Raw genomic sequence first — 19,299 nt, forward strand, 5'->3', positions numbered from 1 at the left:
CTGATCTACAGAAAGCTGAGTCTCCTGGAAGGTTTCGAAACTGCATGTGTTTTTTTTACACGAATTAAAGGTCAAGTCTGTTTTGAAAAGTTTAGAAATCCCATTTTTCTCTGTAACGCCGACGAAATCCAGCGGCATATCCGCGTCCGCGATCGGAGGAGTGTGCTCACGTGATATCACAGCTAAAAGTAGTATCTTTCCTCAGAAATGGTATAGGTTATCTACAGTATGGCGGTTTCACCTGGCTGTAAAGTACGTTATCGTCACTTCCGACAGCTTTCATTCACTTTATTCCTTTTTTTCCTCAGATTTACTCACCCTAACAACATTCGTCCGTAGGTACGCGTACTGTACGATTTTGAAGGTGATCGACCTTCTGGAGAACTCGTCGTCTACGCGGACGAAATTCTGACCGTGACCAGAACGGTACGTGCGGTTACGCTTATTTTGTAACGCTGATACCGTCTGCATTTGGGACTGCTATTATATAATATTTATGTTATTTCTTTGTTTTCGACAGGACGTCGGAGAGGGTTGGTGGGAAGGAGTTGGACCCGACGGATCTAGAGGTCTGTTTCCTGAGGCCTATGTAGAGGTGAGATATATAGGCTAACTGTCATGTAATTTTATATCCCAGAATGTGTATAGAATATTAACTAAAGGTATACTGTTCTTTATGATGAGTCTTATCCGAGTATGAATTTCCATATAACAAGAAAAGAAACCTTTCGTTTTAAATTTTTCTCAAGGTTTTCCCGTATTGAATTTGGCAACGTCTGTCTGGTCTTGAGTACTTTATTTCCAATATTCAGGAAATTTTTTAAGCTTTAAACCTGAGATCACCTTTACAACCTTTACAACTCTCACTCTTATGGCATAAGATTTCCTCTGCATTTCCCTCTGCAATGTATTTATATTTACCTCGTTTTAAGGTCACCTTGTAGAAATGTATGGTACGTTAGGGATGAGACACCAGCATATCAGAGATAGGATTAATTCTCTAGCGGATCAAACTTACGCGGAGTTATTAGCATTTTTAAGAAAGTGTTTAAATTTATCTGCACTTGCCAAAAGTTGTTTCAGTGAACTGACTAGTGTTAATGTGCAGAACAAGATGTAATGTGAAGTCTCAACTGGTATGAGATTTGTAACCAGTTAAATCACTGGAGATTTGTTCAATCTTCTTAACTATAGCAAGTTCAGCAATGCTTGCTTCATTTCATTGAAATGTTTGATTAGGGAACCTTTTGCAAAAAGTTGCCAATCACAGCTGAGCAGAAATGTTATAATGTTGCATACTCACTCAAATTGAGTGCCCGAGGAAGACTAGTAGCAATGTTGAAATGTTGTAATCCAAAATAGAAATGAGCACATTTTGAGACAAGTAATTATGCTTCATTATGAAAGCGTGTTCACCATGACAATAAATCACAACCTATTTAATAATTATTTGCTGAAGGTGAGATGAATATTTTTGAATAATCCCTGAGTTGAAGTGGAAGGGATTATTCAGCAATATTCACGGAGTCTATGGCCAGTAATTGTTAATTGTAGCATAAATGCTCAGTTGCTTTTGAATTCTGTTTTTTTGCTGATACCATTCTATTACAATTGTTTTGATTATTTGTATCAAGATAAGCTACCAGTTTTAACCAGAATTTATCAGGTTTATGTAATTCAATTGGCAAAAAGTTCATTTTTTTCTTTTGAAGAGTTACACCAAACTTAGTAGCATTTTTTGCATTTCTCAAAATTGTGTTTTGTGCTATAGTGTTTATCACTCCTTGCCTAACATTTACAAAATGCAAGCTAACCATTTCAAAATGTAGCACTCCTGCTATTATTACAACTTGCAAGGTGAAAGCAGTGGGACATGATGGAATCCTAGACAAATCAAAGCTTGCATCCCTATAATCACAAGAACAATTATTCTTATTTGCAATATTAGGGAACTGTAATTTGATTTGACACTTACTTCGCACAACCCATTTGAGAAATGTATAACAGACGTTAAGTAGAATTGCTATAGAGATCTTGAGAGTTGAAGGGCTAAGGAACTCTTGATACTTATGCTTCACAGCTAGCAGAGTATCCGGCACCACAGTCCGACAACCTCCGTCCTTTACCTTCGGCACCTCTGCATAATCAGGGCTCAGTGGATGGAGCAGATGGATGGGATGATGATTGGGATGATGATGAAACTGTCAGCAACTACAGTGGGGGAGACCAGGAGTCAACAATCTCATCGTTACCAAGGAGAGGAACCAATTCCGGAATGGTTAGAACAGGGACAGTTCGAAAGAGTATGAATAGGTAACGGAAAGCCTTTGTATAATGGAATAAGGAGATTTTTTTATTAAATTTCTCACTACCCAATACAAAGTTTTCCCAAATCCAATCAAAGAAAAAATTAATATCTTATGTAGGCAAATACAATTAGGGGAAAAAAACTTCTTTTAAACTCACTTGTTTACTTTACCTGTCTGGATCATGATTAGTTTATTTGTCAGAAAAAACCTGATAACAACGACAAGGTGAGAAGTAGGATTTGCTTTAAAATAAATGGCTATTCTTTGCTTGACAAAATAACACGCTCGTAATCTACATGTGTTTGGGCAGCAAATGTGGAAAATATAATTTTTTTTTTGTGTCCAAATTCCAGAAAAAAATGGTTAATAGCTCATTTTTTTGGACAAGCAAGATCATACTTTTCCCTTGTTAAAATAGAAATGTCTTGGACAATTCTGTTCAGATTGATCTGCTCTGTAACTTGAAGGGAAAACAACTGAACAGCCTTGTACATGGGAAAGAATTGTTGACACCATTGACAATATAGATGCTTTTTATTATATAAAACAAATAGATCCCATGTTGCTGTGAGACTGTCCAGGAAAAGATCTCAGAATATGTCAAAATGTGGTGAGAGCATTCAATAACACTCTTGGCTGAGCCTTATGTGACACTTTTTGGTTATACCACACTTTGATGTCATCTGTGATCTATTACCATACAGACGCACAGCAACATAGTTTAGCTGTTGAATAGAATTTACTGTAAGATGACTTGCTACCATTGAACTGCTTTTGTTTTAAAGGTTCTCGTACTTTGTGAAATCTGGTGGAGAAGCTTTTGTCATTGGTACACAACAAACAGATGTAAAAGTTCCACAGAATGAGAAAGTATCGATCATGGTAAAGTGTCTATCTCATTTTTTGTAAATGTTTGAATTTTAGGTGCTATATTAGAAGTGCCCATTAGTCAACTCTGTTTTTCTGTTTGTGATTTTCAGGAAGACAGAAAGCGGATTACTTGGTGCAGCCACCCAGACCCATTCACATGTGTGATAAATTCTCCTGAGAAAAAAAGTAAATTTAAAGGGATGAAGAGTTTTATTGCGTACAACATAATACCCAGTGTGAGTATGTGTTCACCAAAAGTAGTTTAACATTGTATATTAATTAAAGATATGCCGCATTCAGTGGTTCACTGTACAACAAGTACACAGTACATTTTATCATTTGTGAATGCAGTGAGGAAAAATACTTGTAAGCAAGGAACAATTGTCCACTAGCTCTTATTTTCTGTGATACCACTAAATAAGGGATTTACTATGCCATGATTATTCAATTTTCTGGTAACCTGAAGTTATGAAAGTCAAGCTTTCAAAACATAAACTGCATTTAATCAAAGATTGATTTGTTCAGTGCAGCTATTTTGTTGCTTCACTTTCCATCTCTTTTTAGTCCTTTCCTACAGTGTAGTCCCATCCCCATAATCTCACCCTGATATCTAGTTATTCCAGCTTTAGAAATTTACTGAAAGGATATTTTATAGAGGGCATGGAATAAAACTTGCCCAACCTTTGCCATAGCATTTTCTTGTCATCATTTATTGAAACACCAGACAAGCCAATCTAGACAAACTACCAGCTTCTATTTGGCTTCCTTGCCACACCCCTTGAAATTCCTAACATTACTGAACCGCTACAGAACTGTAAATTATATAAATAACTCTTAATCGTGGTCATCTTTGATGTAATTGTTAATATGTGATCTCAATAACCTTCCTTCTTTTTCTTGTCATTTTGCATAATAGATAAAAATAATTAATAAACAGCAAAATCCCCTGTTTTGTGCCTTTTTGTTTCCTTAAATGGATATACTGAAATAGCATGCTCTTAGGACATAGATTTAATGAAATAAATTACTTTTTTTCTTTAGAATACTGGAGTTGTTGTCAGCAGACGGTACAAACATTTTGATTGGCTGTTTGGCCGCTTGGTTGAAAAGTATACATGTATATCAATTCCACCATTACCAGACAAACAAATCACAGGTTAGTGAACAGCACACTTATTATTTTACTCAAATAATCTTTTATTTATCACTGGTTGCCCAGTTAGTGTGCTTTAGGAGTGCGATATTGTCTTGTGGGACAGTAAGGGTTTGAGTGTCCAGCCAAACTGCATCAGCTCTTAATTGAGGAGAATGCACTGCCTTCCTGATTACTTTACCAAAGGGATGATGCATCAAGTCTTCTCAAAGTTGGACTATAAGGATTATGGTTCCAGGTTTTCACACCCTCAATTTTTGTCATCAGTAGGGAAAAATTAAACAATTCACATACATATCAAAGAGGTTTGGAAAATTTGATGGAGAAATTCTTGGAGGTATAATAGTGAAGCTATGAGTTGGCCCCTCTAAAATCAGGGACCAAATTACTAACTTATTGTGTGTTGCGCTCTTTTGAGCTGAGAGATGGAAAAGCAGACAGCTACAGCTGCAGAGAGGTTCTGCTGTTCCATCTGAACACAAAGGCTTAACCCTGTAACTCCTAACATCTGATTGTTAATTCTCCCCATCTGGCTACCTCATATTTCCTTGTAAATTAGTAACATGAATTTGGTGTTAGATCAAGATAACAACCTCTACTTAATCAGATTGAGTATTCTTATTACCTGTTTGCTGGATTTTGTATGGATATTTTAGGGAGAAGGTACATATGAATCACCTCTTTTAAAGGGTTTAAAAGAAATGCTATTAAATATTTTTTTGTTTGGCTTTTAGGGAGATTTGGTGAAGAGTTTGTGGAGAAAAGAAGAGATAAACTTCAACTGTGGATGAACAGAATATGTCTTCATCCTGTGCTATCTCAAAGTTTCGTGTTCAAACATTTTATTACATGTGGGGAGAATGAGAAGGTAATCACATAAACAGAACAAACTCCCTGAGAAATAAGAGGGATGAGGTGTAGTAAGAAGGTACTTTCTCTCCCAGGTGAAGTGGTACCTCTACAGACTGCATTATCATCTGCTTTCCTAATTTATTGGGTATTTGTTGTTAGTATACACTAAATTAGGAGATGGCATCAAAGGTGTGCTCTGATTGGCTACTCAAATCCCAAATATTCTTTGCTATTCACCAGTGAGCAACTCATGCAGGAATGGCACCTGAAAATATTGTAATTGTCATAGGAATGAATGATTGAAAATCATATTTTTGAACTATAGTATCTCACTTATTTAGTATATACTAAAGCAAATATTCACCTCAGTATTGGTGGCTAGTGATGGTTATTTTTACCTCTCCTCATTATGGGGTGGTTAATATCCACCATCACCCACCTTCACCTTGGTGAATAGTTTTAAACTGTACAGTATAATATGTATTGCAGTATCTTTTGACTTCAGCGCCTCCCTAATAACCAATGAGAAATAGCCATGGTGCAGTTTATACTTACACATATATACATAAAATATATCCAGAGCTTTTCAATTCAGTTTCACAAAACCAAAAAGTATCGTAACTTATTACAAATTGGACCAGTCAGACCAAAGGGAATTGAATTAGGAGCGAGACACTTATTAGAAAAAGTTTAAAGAAAAACCCAAAACTAGACTTGAGGCAAGTGTAAGTATCCAATCCAACTTGCTTTAGGTTAAGTGTTTTTGTCTTAAAGTTGAGGAGGTGATGGGTTTAAAATGTTCTTCAATTTTCAAAACTAATTTGATAATGTGGAGGTGATTGGTTTCTCTTTGCAGGAATGGAAGCAAGGAAAACGAGCAGCAGAGAGTGATAAACTTGTTGGTGCATCTTTTTTTATGACAGTAGACCGTCCCCAAGAAAGATTAGAACTTGTGCCAGTGTAAGTAAAAAAGGAGATGATGCTTGTCATGTTCTGATTGGTCAAAACCTATTTTTTTATTGTACCAATGAACTCATATCTATTTTAATTTCCATTTTCAGTTGGTTTACTGCCAAAATACTTTTTATTTATTGTAGCGAATACAAATCACATTGTAATCTTGTTTCACAAAGTAAGATTTAGAGCTTGTTGCTGTTGTATTTTTTGCCTCCTGTTACTCTTATTGTACAATAAATCTGTTACATGTCTACTTGTGAAAGACGACATCTCTATGAATATATCAAAGGCTGTATGATGTCATGAAATTTCATCCAACACAAATGTTTGCAAGACTTCAATAAATTTATACCATGAATTGTAAGTAATTTACACCAAACAACTAACCCTGCAAATCTTCTGTTTTTCAGAGAAAATAGAATAGAACAATTTGGACGATTTATCAAAAGTATGGATGAAAGTGTCAGGGCAATTCAGGACAGAGGTCAAGTGCACTGTGAGAAGTGCCAAGGATGTAAGCAAATATATTTTCATCTCAATTTTCTTTGCCATCTAAGATTGCTTTTCAATTAGAGAATTTTTTTGCAGGCAAATGGAAATTGCTAAAAAGCAATTGCAGAAAGAAGGTGCAAAAATGCCTGCTTCAACATATTTTAAACCCATGACTCCCAGATACCAGTTGGGTGCAACTATTAGCTGTGAAGCCACATGTCAGGAGAAATGCAAATTTAAACAAATTCTCCATTTCCCTAAAAGGAATTTACACTAAAATGAATGAAGTGATCATTACCAGTATCTGGGAGGCATGGGTACAAAACCCTGTCAAAGCCTGAACTTTTTCAGGCTTCTCTTCAGCCAAGATGGCCTCGTTACTTGTATATCATCCACAGCTTAAAATACAATTTGTTTCATTTCGAACTGACTTTTGTCACTTGTTAAGAGTTGCAGTTGGTGTGCACTGTGGTATGTTTTATTGTAAATTTACAAGGGGAAACTTGAGACATGCATGGTTTTGTAGGTGTCTTAGGGGTATATGCTCTGCTTTATTTGGGTTAAACTTTTTCCTTTTCAGCATACAGGAATGAATATAAGAAGATTGGCAGCACTTTTGGATCTCTTAGCACAGCTTTTGCTATTGATGAAGATTTGCCAAGTAAGTCATGCTGCTGTTAGCAGTCTCTCAAATAAAACATTCATGAGGATTTATACACTATTGTTCCCCTTTCAGTGTAATCTTTCTGTTCAACGTGCTCAGGAATGCAATTACATCAAAAATATATATTAAATGCTGTTGCGCTTTATGGAATAAACTTGTGTATGAGAAAACTAAAGTTCAAAAAGCAAGCTACAGAAATTAGGTAGCATTAAGTACATATGTATGGCAGTTTTTATTACATATCATATTTGCGCTTTCAGAATTGAAACAAAGTGTTTCCAAGTTCCACGGAAATGACTCAGCTGTATTTTTTGAAATGTAGTACATGTTCTACGGTGTCATAATTCTGTTTTCAAAATAACTTTTTTGGGTTCTCTTGTTGTTTTGTTTAGGTTCTCAACAATTAACTCAAGCAGTAGAGCATACAGCAAAAATTTATGATGATATTGGAGAAATGATAGCAGAACAGGTTTGTAAGAGACCTCATAGAAGTAATTTAGCAGCATTTCACTTGTAATAGATAAAAACAGATTCTAAAAGAAACTTTCTACTGCCTGCTCCAAAGAAGGAGCACTTGGTGAAAGTGGGAAAATAGCCTGTTAGCTGCAAGTTAATTAAAATTAAAATTTTACTGCAACAAAATTAGGCCTACAACCCCAAGAAAACTATAGTTTAAATTGTGGTGACAATTGCACAGTTTCACACAACCTTGATACTTTATCTCATAACCCCTCAGCTCCTCTGTTAGACATGCCGTGTCAAAATTCTATTTTCCACAAAAAGTCATGTTTTCTTTGGACAAGTTTTAGAATTCTGTGCAACTATTTTACAATGGTAATTGAAAAACTTGAGGGATATTTTTTGAGCCCAATTTCACAAATCTAACTGATTTTAAAATGCTTTTAGATACCAGACAAACAAGAGTTTCCAACTGGTAAAACAATCTTTTCGCTCAGGAGATATTTATATCCTGGTCTCTAAAGGTCTCATACAACCTCTTTACCTCTTGAGCCATTTTCTTGTTTCATATGTGAGGTTTGGAGTGCAAAGGCTTGATAAAAAGGTTGCAGAATTTGTCAGTTTGAATTAGCATTTCTACCCCTGTTTGATTCACAGGATGGTGTTTTCTCTTGTTAATATGATATGCAATGTTTTTTTTTAGCCCAAGAATGACTTTTTACCTTTGTTAGAAGGACTTAAGGAATATTCAGGAATGCTAAGCACCTACCCAGATGTACTACAAGTTCACAAGGTGAACATCATAATATTGCTAGTATCTTTTAACTGCATTTGCTGTCTTTATGGACAAACAAAATATATGTCCTAAAGTTACTCTGTTATTCCTCCAAAGGGTACAATTGGCAAAGTGAAAGAATGTCAGAGACTTAAGGATGAAGAGAAGATGGAGGTATTGAAGCATATAAATCTTGTTACATGTAATCTTTACTCCTTTTTTAGAGATATGTATTATGATAACTGCATGAAAAATATAAATGCTTTCATTTGACAATTATGGTTTACATTTCCATTAAGAACAAGGCTGAGTTAGACACTCAGTCAAACCTGTATTAAGCGGTCACCCACTGAGAATGGTAGGGTTATGGCTTATTACAGGTTCTTCAGATAAGGGGTATTATAAAAAACGGTACACAAAGCCTCTTGATGCCATAATTGACCACTTAGTATACAGAATCTTGCTAAAAAATACTATTTACTCTGATTTTGGAAGAGAATCAAGGATTAAACATTACTTTAAAGATTATTCTTAGTTTTATAAGAGAGGTTTGGCTTTAGGTGCTGCTCAATATAGGTGGAAAACAATACAAACAGGCTTTTGCAACTTAGTAAAGGGTGACTGCCACCGCTTAATTGAGGTGACCACTTAAAAGAGGTGAAAATTACAGTGATCAAGGGCAAACAAATTTGGGACTTTGGCAACTGGTGGCTAAATATAGGGTAACCACTTAATATGGTGCCACTTAGTATAGGTTCAACTGTACAGAAACAATATCATATATACTCAGCAAGCCTTTTAATTTCTGTTGTATACCTGGAAATAGTAGAGGACAGGAATCATAACAGAGAAAAAGCAGGCAGAGAAAATTTCCTTCGCGCTTATCCGTTCTAAATTGTACAAGAAATAATTTTGTTACTTAATTGTTAATAGGAGTTAACTAAACACAATCAATCAGTTTACAGCAGATTTATTTTGCTTTTGGTACTCAATTAGTTTATTTAACATTGTGCACTCTCAGCCAGTAATTGCATTGCTCACCAGCAAGTTTTCTGTAGTGTAGTGGTAAAGTAACAGAGCAAAGGTTGAATCCCTCATTGGAGATCCAATGAGTAATATCTTTCCGTACTTGGTGTAAACCTTTCACAAAACAACTCTGGAATGTGTCATTCTGAACAGTGAGAAATTTATATATTGACTTTGGTTTCTGAGATGTTGATGTTATGATTGACAGCAGTGCAAAAGTTAAATTAACATTATGTGTGATGAAACTTCAACCCAATGCATGTAGGTTACATGTTGTGGAAAGGTACAGGAGACCTAAGTTGTGTTGTTCAAAAAAATTGAACATACTGTTAAAGCTGCTTGTTTATCAGCCTCCACTGTTGTCAGCATGTTACTTTGCTTTGAAAAATTTGCATAGGTGATTCCTCAGTAGGATTTAAATTCAGTTTCTATGACAATTATTATCTTCTTGCATGCAGTGGTGTTTGAAAATTAACAGTGAGAATTAAAACCAGTAGTTATCAATTTATTTTTTATTATCATTATTATGATATCTTTTCAGGATTCTACTTTTGAAGAAGTTTGCTCACGAGCAGACACCATAACATATGTTTCATATGGTAAGTGCACCATAGAATATTAAAGAATAAAGGTGCCTCGGAACCTAAACTACAGACTTTGTAGGAAACTTGATGTGCTGATTACCATTTGATTTAACAAACATTGAGGGATTTCCAAACTTGTTTTGAAGTGAGAGCCAAATAAAGTTGAAGTTAGGGCCGGTGTTAAAAGAGGCTATAGTATTGCTATGGTAATATCTGGTATGGGGAAAAAAAGGCATTTTATTGTCTACTGATGCTTGGTGGGAATTTATATCTTACATGATACTATCACCAAAGCAATTAAACTATGTAAAAGTGTAGGACTTGATGTATGGTTGCAAAAAAAGGAGTGACTGAGGGTAATTGTTCTAAGCCCCCTAAATTTCATGTAGCTCTGTTTCTTTGTAGTGACTCGTTTAGCCAGGATGGATATATTGTTTCATTTGTGACCCAGAATTAAACCAAAGATTTCGCTGATGACTAGAACAGAATAGAAATTCGTACTTGATACAGTAAAATTTATTAATCAAACACATACTGTTTTAACTGAGTCATTTTTATTAATCCCTACCAGGGACACAAATTTGTCAAAGTACATATTGACCAATTTTCTATACTTAATGTGTTTTTTTTAAATTTATATTTCTTTCTGTTCACAGCTGAAATGAGCCATTTTCATGATCAAAAAGTTAAAGACTTTAAAAGTATGATGCAGCACTTTCTACAAGAACAAATCAGCCATCATCAAAGGGTAAGGGTTTAACTTAAATTGGTTGTTTGAAAGTAAACAGTCATCCAAAAATCACTACAGCCTTTGTAGCATTTTTTTCAATAACTATTCATGGAAGTGGAGGTGAATATTTTTTAACATTCACCATTTTCTCCAACACTGAGGTGAATAATTGTTTCAGAATACACCTCACAGAAACCAAAAAAATAGTTTAATTATTCCCATCAACATTCCAGAAAATGGTCAGATATTAAATTGTTGACACCTTATTTTGTCTCTTTTGCTGCTCAGAGGTGACTAGTACTTGCTTATCACTTCCAAACCAGCCAATCAGTTTCCACAAAAAGCACCATATTCACCTGTGCTCTATATTTCTGATTACTTTTATTACTCTTTAATGATACATATATATCACCAATATTTTTACAATGTTAATTCAAATTTCTGCTTTCAATTAATTTAAACCCTTTTCAGTTATTTAACTTTAAAACCCATGGAGAAGCTTATTATGTTTTACAGAGGTTTATTTGCCTTCAAAGTAGTCCCATCTTTCAAAATTAGCCTTCACTAACAGAATAATTTTGTAACTCAATGACACCTGCATTATTTTATTTAACAGTTTGATAACATGCAAAAAGTAAATGCAATAGAAGTCTAAGTGCAGCTTTAGGTCAATTTAGTGTTCCCATTTTCTGAGAATTTTCTGCCAATCCTTTCTCTGTTGTAATTCCTTTCCTCTGCTGTTTGTAGATAATACAGAAGTTAGAAGAATCCTTGAAGATGTATGATAACGTTCAAATATAACTCATCATGATCCTTTTCAGATGTTGATTCTCCTGTGAAATACATGCATCTCTTATTTTTTACATACAATGAAACATGCAAGTAGTAATGGTTATAGGACTGAGTAGAGTCCAGTTCCATCTGTAGTCATACAAGTGATTAGCAAGTGGGAGTCCAATTTGTTAATCACAAGTATGATTACAGACAGAATTGGACAACACAAAGTCTTGTTACTGATAAATCAAAACTATGACAAAATTAAAGAAAGAAACAAGACATTCGTTCTACATTTTTATAACAAAAAAAAACCCAGTTAACTCGCCAAAATGTAAAGCAATAGTATGCGCACATTATGTGTTCTGTCCACTTACTCAGACATAAAGTGTTAATTATCCCTGGTAATAAGCAATCACCTTCAAGAATTTTGTTATAGTTTTGATTATCAGCTTAGTTTGTCATCTGTGCAAGTAAATATAAAGAGAGGAAATAATTATTATGATAAGAAAGCACTTCTTGTTACAGTGAGTATCTTGTTAACCCTTTTACTCCCAATATCTCATTGGCAACTCTCCTTACTGTCTGCCATACAGTTCTTGTGCTGTTAGTTTGGAGAATTTGGTTTTGGATCCATTCATAATCCCCTAATTGATATTTTTCTTTATTCTCATCACTTGTCTGCTTGATATTGTACTGATATTGTGGGGAGAAATTCTGTCTTGGTCACTCATGGGAGTGAAAGGGTTAAGAGAGGTTCTTTGAAGCAGTTGTGAGGGTTGCAGTCATATTATAGAAAATTGTATTTTTGATTCTATAATCTAATGGAAATTACAGTCTGTAGTGTCTCTTCTATACTTATGCAAAAATAACATTTTGATATTAAAATAGAATCCTTTAATGAAGCAAAAAATTATTTTATGAAGAACAAGCAGTCTTTCTATGTACATTGTATTTTAATATATGATTGTAAGGTCTTGAAAATAGTAGAAATTGATAGAGCTGTAGAACTTGTTATTACTCAGAGCATTAACTTTTGTGGCACTTGACCCTTTAACTCCTAGATAAAATTTTTGATTCTCCTTACAGTCAACCATATAATTCTTATAGTGTTGGTTCAGAGAATTTAGTATTGGGTCCACTAATTCTCCTCAAACTGATATTTTTCTTAATTCTCATTACTTATCTGGTTGATATTGTTTTGATATTGTAAGGAGAAATTATGTCTTGGTCACTCATAGGAGTTAAAGAGTTAAGGAGAGAGAAAGAGAGAGAGGACTAGGAAAATGACATACAAGCAAACCCACATGATTTTTGAACACCTGAAATATTTCAGAACTGTTTTTGTGTTGAGGAAGAAGCCAATTAGATGTGAGATTATGAACTGTAATGACCAGTTGTTATAAGATTGTGATAAACAGTCCCAAAATATTTCAAGTGTTCACCATGTCTTTAGCTGGATTGTAACCTTGCATGCTGGCTGTGAAAGTGTTCTTCTTGCACAGTACTTTTAAAAAAAAAGAATAGCCAAGAATGATAAAAAATTGATTTATTGTAATTGTACTGTACTAGGATATAATAAGCACTCCCAAGATCCAATTAGAATTTCTCGTTATAGACCATCATAAATTTCCTTTTAGACTGGATTAACAGAATTTGATCTTAGATCAAGATAAAACCCTCTAGCTGATAGGCTCATCTTTTCTCAAAGCCTGTTTATAAGAGAACTTAAGGGAATTGGGAGAAGTTACATTTCAATCACTTCTGGGGATTAAAGGCTTAATTAACTGGCTGTTGGTCAAGAAACAAGCTGATACATGTAGCAAAGACAGAACTCAAGATAGAGACAGAATTTAAGCTTAATTATGTGGAGAATTGTTAGAAATTCTAAGAAATTATGATGCAAAAATGGATAGTTAGAGGGTTAAAACGAAAAAAACTTGTGAGGGTGAATCGCATGGATATTTGCTCAGACAAACAACAAATTCTCAGAAACATCTGAGACAAATGTGTGGCTTTGAAATTATAACAAGGGTGGTTGGTCAGTACATCTTGAATGTAATCAAGGTACTGGTACCTGGGATTGTAAATATTTAGGGCATAGTTAGGATTTTTCAATGGTGAGCACTAATTTTTCTTAGTAAAGATCTTTTCCTCTAGTGTTAATATGCAGTAATTTTCTGACACAATTATGATTTGTGCTCCCTCAGCTGTATTTGTAAATTAACAGAAAATTGGTACAGAACAAAGGAGAAAAAAAAATAAATGCAAATTTCAATATCTTTGTTTTCTTGGTTTTGTTTATTTGTTTGGTATTATCATAGTTTTGTTTTAGTTTTCCTCCTGACAGGAAAACAGTGCTGGCAAAGCAAATCACAGGCAATTTCTAAATTAATCATAAATCACAATTTCCTCAAATGTAATTGGTGCATTAGCTGCTTTATTTTCACCAATTATTTTGTAGAGTTGTGGTCAGACAGTGTGATTGGACAGTTAGCTGTACTCAGACCTGTATTTGGAAAGTTAAAGCAGCCAATCATACAAAGTCATCTTAGCTAAATCCACTGATCACAGAATTGATAACAATAATTACCATGGCAATAAGCACTTTCCTATTAAAACAGGGGAGTTTCCAAAATGGAGGAGTTTTTTAACTTTAAATAATGTCTTTACTGGAGACATTTCCCCTGAATGTATTTGTTTTTTTTTAAATTGTAATGGTCATGACTAATTGGTAACAGGACTTCATGTAATCATACTCCTTGCTTCACAAAACTGACTCCACTGTGCTGTTCTCCAAATCTGTAATCAATTGAAGGATTACAGATAGAATTGGACTTCACTCAGCTCCTAAAACCATTCCCAAATCCAACTGGTTCTTAAACCCACAAATGTGTGGTCTCACAGTCTCAATTTGCAAACTGAATTCTGCAAGTGTGCACTGAACTTCTTCTGCATACAGAATCACTTGTCATAAAACCACAGAGAGGGTGTGGAGGGGAAGGAAATGAATTGAAGAAGTGGATAATTAAAGTAGAAAAAGATACCTGTAGGTCAGACCTCTTTGATTTCTCAATAAAATACTTTGACATATATTCTCATTAATTTTTGAAACCTGTGTATTGTTTTTTTGATGACTAACATTTTAAACTATTAAATAGACCTTTCTAGTACAATATTTGGTTATAAATACAGCTCAGTTAATATTTTTGGCTGAGTTACTACATACAGGTGCAGTTATCCAGCTGTTTTGAGTAAGGTTGTCCAAAAAAAAAAAAAAAGGACAAAAGAACCTCAATTTCACCTCCTGTATATATTCTTTAAATATTCTTAACAGTAAAACTATTCTTTGCAATGTAATTTGAAAAAATATCCCTAACATCACCAGAATAAATGTGATATTATAATTCATCAAATAATTTTGCTTGTGTGCAGTTGGTTCAGCTACTGTTACAGAAGAGGAAGTAACATGTTTGTTTGTTCATAAAGTCATAACAGCAATCACTAAAAAGAAAACATCCCATGCAGCAAACAGGAAGCTGTTCCTTGAGATTTTCCCATGCACTGCACAAATATTTGAAGGACAATAAACACAATAGCCTCCAGTTGGTACAAAAATCTACTCATACATTTGCCCTTCAACATCATCATTTGTTCTACAAAGTTCAAAGTTTTCCTTAAACTTTGCTCTTGGAAAACTGTCCTCATCTCAGAACAGAAATGTCTGTGGACAAATATCTGTGCATATTTCTGCACAAAAGGCAAGGTAATTTTTATTTAATTATTGTGAATTTTTATCCACATTAAATGTATCTTCACTATTTATGTCATGGGCATCAGTCAACTCTGGATGCTTCTCATGACCCACTGGATAAATAGTTGTTACCGACAGATACTCATCAATGGTTCTTTCTGTACACCTGGCCACAAATCTTATAAAAGGTCTAACATCACCATGATTGGCCATATCTAAGTATTCATAATATTTGTATCTGTCTTGAAATCTAATAATAACTGGGGGGAACCCTGCTCGCATCAAAATGGAATTCATTAACAGTCTGCTAGTTCTTCCATTGCCATCTGTAAATGGATGAATGTAGACAAGTTTGTAATGCGCAAGAGCTGCAAATTCTATGGGATGAAGCATTTCAGGTTCTCTGGACATAAGCCATTCATTAAATTCATTCACATGTCTTTCAATCTCCATTGGGCTGGGGGGAACATGATTCCCTACAAATACCTGTGTGGTTCTGAATCTACCAGCTTCCAAAGGGTGAGCATGTCCCAAAACGCGGCGGTGTATTTCAACAACGTCATCTAATGTAATTTTTTCTTGTTTTTGGAGTAGGGACCCATTGACAAATTTCATTGCTTTGTCAAGCCCTAAGACTTCATTGTGCTCTAATATACTCTTTCCAGGCACTGCCATTCTTGTTTCCACAATTGCTCTTGTCATTGATAATGTCATTGTGTTACCTTCAATGGCATTTGAGTGATATATATGTTTGTAGTAAGCCTCAGTAACAGCTCTTTTCATAGCTAGGCTTCCTTTTGGAACACGGAAGAGTTCATCTCTTTTCTTATCAATCTTATCAAGCATTTCCTGATCAAGCTGTCGTACCTTGGGTAATGTCCTTCCTCTGTTTGCCATTGCCCTGGAGTTTTCAGGACTAACAGCTAGAGCTCTTGTATAAAGATGCTCAGCATGAATAACATCATCTTCTTCAAGAAATTCCCCATAATGTAAAAGTATCTCAGGGTGATGAGGTGATAATGCCTCAGCTTGTTTGAAAAGTTTCAAGGCTTTGTCTCTTTTTCTTTCACCATTCATTTCTAAAGCAAGTTTAAGAGCATGAAGAGCCTCCCCTTGCAAAGGAGCTGTAGAAGAAAAGTTTTAGATTTACAGCTTACTAGTAGCATACAACAAGCAGTGAAACCTTTTCAGGGTGAAGCCAGGAATTTATGATTGGAGGGGTGTGCAAACTTTGATTAAAAAACACAGATATTTATATCTCCCTCAGGCCCCCAACTAAGATAATCAACATATGTATTTTAAGACAAATAATTTTCAAATACCTTCAGATTAGGTAGTATCACAGGAACCTCCCATTGCAAGGATTTGGCTTCTGACCAGGAGGTGGTACAAATTCCCATCCCCTGACCCTACCACTTTCCATGTTACACCCAGTCACACAAGAAATCATGCTGAATACAATTTAGCTCTATGTAATGTAACCCTATTACAATTGGGAGTTTTGATTTTGTTTTTTTCTCAATGTTTGAACATAGTTCTTAGTTGCAGGAGTGATCAGCAAGTTACTCCTCCCTAAAATACCAATACAATGTCTAGTAAACAGGAGATGACAATTGACTTACTTATCAGCAAAAGAGTGTTGATATGAGAGCTTGGTAAGATACAAAATTCTCAACACTTATCAACAAGAATATACACACTTGCCAGAAGAGGGGATTGATCAATCAGATTCTCAGATATTTTTTCCTTAGTAAAATATAAATTTCTGTCCTTCTCAACTAAGAATCTGGTGGCATGACCAGGACTAATTGAGATTAACTGTCATGGCAAAGTGTGGTGTTTCAGTGTGCAGTTGACCTCATATTTGGCTTAATCGGCTTTCAAACAAGACACTCAAATACCCAGTTGTATGTAACATTGGAAAACTGATGCCTCTTCATACTGAGACCACAGTGTTAACTATGTTACCATCTGTTTATCATACACTTCCCTTGATGAAGTAAAACACTCTTGATTTCGCGTACTATTTAACCTCTCCCACAAATCTTGATCTCATGATTGAAACCGTTAATAAAATGACTTGCATCACTCTTGGTGTAAAGGAAGTGGATCTACGACCATCAAATTCATTACGCTTCGGAAAAGGCTTGTAGTGATTTATTTACATCACTGAATCATGGATAACGTCAGGGAAAAAACCGAGGAACAACGTAAAATAAGTTACAGGAGTTTACCTCTAAGCCCTAAAAGATATATCTTCTTCGTGCTACTATATAGACCTAAGAAGTCAGAGGAAAATCTCGATCCAAGATAATAGATCAACCGTTACAAACAGGAAGTTGATCTCAGATTCGAGCGAAAACATATGTCAAATTCGGATCACACTCAGCAGGAATGCGTATAATTTCTTGCAGGAGTGCCTACATCTACACCTTCCAACGGACTACAAGCAATAATTTAAATTCAATAACACACCATAAAGATTAGAGATAAACTCACTTTTCTCCACTAAAGCGGTTTGTGGTGCTAAGACAAGATTGAAACCAGGTGCGTATGATTCGAGTGATGGACGCCAAAACCACGGCCTCCATATTGAGGGAATGTAAGTCGCGATCAGCGCTACAGCAACTCCCGTAAGGCTTGCAAGAATCAAATGAAACACAGGAGGCATATTTCTCAATTTCGACGATGTAAACAATGATAATCGCAATCTGTTGCAGAGTTCACAAAGTTGCGTCACTCCGTCCGCCATATTTGTTTTTGCTTTCCGAAGGATTACCAGTCGCTTATTGTACGTGCTCGCATTTGATTGGTCGAGAGGGAGTACAAGGGCGCGCGAAAAATGTGATTTTATAACCGTAGGAAACAAATTTACTATTCTCGAATTCAAATAGGCTGCAATATTGGCGTTAAATTATGAACAACATAGAGAACTGAAGAGAACACTTAATCACTAAACATGATATTAAATTGATAAACTGAACCGAACAACTGATCGTTTCTGTAGGAAGATGAGATTTTTCGCAATTTAAATGAACTGTGAACCGTATTTTCCCGACATTTCCGTCTCGGAGACTAAGCCCGCCTTTTTCTTTCATCATTTCACTTGACAAAAGACGAAGAAAAAAAGCCTTGAACGATAATGATTTAGCCCCAAAATTAAACTGATGCAAGGAAGACAAATCATTCAGTTCATTTTTTATTCTCTGTCTACTGTCAGATCCTCTCCCCGCCGTGTGGATCATTTCCATGACGTTCATTGTGTGAAATTTAAGAGTGAGGGGGAGAGGGTGAGGAGATGTGAGGAGTGGGGAGGAGTTTTGACGTGCAGTGCCCCCCAAGAGTAGACAGTACTTTCAAACTGAACCTCTAATCTAGGATCCGCTGTGTGCTGGGAAAAAACCTATATTTTCAAAATGAAAGTCACATGAAAGTCACAAATGGCCTTAACTTCGTTTGTCCATCAGAGGGGAAGGTCAATATGTTTACATTTATTGAGGGTTAATTGAAATTCTCATTAATTCATGCACCTGGACAAATTCCCAACAACAGAGGTTCCAACCCCATGTGATGGAAAATAGGGAGTAATTATTAGTGCCAAAGGCGCGAGCTTCTAGGGGGGTCAGGGGGCATGCCCCCGGGAAATTTTGCAAATTTAGGTTCTCTCAAGTGCCATTTCCTGAATTTTGACATCATTCCGGCCTGAGTTATAACATACCATAATGCTCTTCGCGAAGAAAGTAAGTATAATATGAGTGTTTCACAGTGACAGATCGCCAAAAATTCTAAAGATTAGCAATTTTCCCCTAGTTTTCAGAATTTTATGATAAATCGGGAGAATTTGGTAAAAATCGGGAGAGCGGGAGGCAAGACATCAAATCGGGAGACTCCCGATCAAAT

At 35.4% G+C, this 19,299-nt stretch overlaps 3 protein-coding genes across 4 annotated transcripts in view; 1 reads left to right on the forward strand and 2 right to left on the reverse strand.

Moving 5' to 3' along the window:
• The window catches only part of LOC113665355 (RNA exonuclease 4), a 14,138-nt gene extending 14,078 nt beyond the window's left edge, over positions 1-60 (reverse strand). For both annotated transcript variants that reach the window (XM_089202133.1, XM_027181031.2), the window contains exon 1: positions 1-60. This exon is cut by the window's left edge and continues 332 nt beyond it. The gene's annotated coding sequence lies outside the window, so the exon portion shown is untranslated.
• The window catches only part of LOC113665354 (sorting nexin-33), a 13,967-nt gene extending 42 nt beyond the window's left edge, over positions 1-13,925 (forward strand). Inside the window, exons 1-17 of the mRNA XM_027181030.2 lie at positions 1-252; positions 340-426; positions 521-595; positions 2,081-2,313; positions 3,095-3,191; positions 3,290-3,415; positions 4,221-4,335; positions 5,067-5,200; positions 6,041-6,144; positions 6,552-6,655; positions 7,214-7,294; positions 7,690-7,766; positions 8,460-8,549; positions 8,649-8,705; positions 10,099-10,156; positions 10,798-10,889; positions 11,619-13,925. The exon at positions 1-252 is cut by the window's left edge and continues 42 nt beyond it. Of these exons, the coding sequence (XP_027036831.2) occupies positions 229-252; positions 340-426; positions 521-595; positions 2,081-2,313; positions 3,095-3,191; positions 3,290-3,415; positions 4,221-4,335; positions 5,067-5,200; positions 6,041-6,144; positions 6,552-6,655; positions 7,214-7,294; positions 7,690-7,766; positions 8,460-8,549; positions 8,649-8,705; positions 10,099-10,156; positions 10,798-10,889; positions 11,619-11,672 (1,608 nt within the window). The 5' untranslated portion in view covers positions 1-228 and the 3' untranslated portion in view covers positions 11,673-13,925. The remainder of the gene's footprint in view (positions 253-339; positions 427-520; positions 596-2,080; positions 2,314-3,094; positions 3,192-3,289; positions 3,416-4,220; positions 4,336-5,066; positions 5,201-6,040; positions 6,145-6,551; positions 6,656-7,213; positions 7,295-7,689; positions 7,767-8,459; positions 8,550-8,648; positions 8,706-10,098; positions 10,157-10,797; positions 10,890-11,618) is intronic.
• Positions 13,926-14,708: 783 nt separating this feature from the next.
• Positions 14,709-18,175, reverse strand: LOC113665353 (protein adenylyltransferase Fic). Its single transcript, XM_027181029.2, has 2 exons — positions 17,899-18,175; positions 14,709-16,523 (listed from the first exon to the last, which is right to left on the reverse strand). Exons 1-2 carry the CDS (start codon positions 18,149-18,151, stop codon positions 15,427-15,429), a joined length of 1,350 nt encoding a protein of 449 aa, XP_027036830.2. The 5' UTR covers positions 18,152-18,175; the 3' UTR covers positions 14,709-15,426.
• Positions 18,176-19,299: the final 1,124 nt, after the last annotated feature.

Source organism: Pocillopora damicornis, chromosome 3, assembly GCF_964200805.1.
Source record: "Pocillopora damicornis chromosome 3, jaPocDami1.2, whole genome shotgun sequence".
NCBI classification, from domain to species: domain Eukaryota; kingdom Metazoa; phylum Cnidaria; class Anthozoa; order Scleractinia; family Pocilloporidae; genus Pocillopora; species Pocillopora damicornis.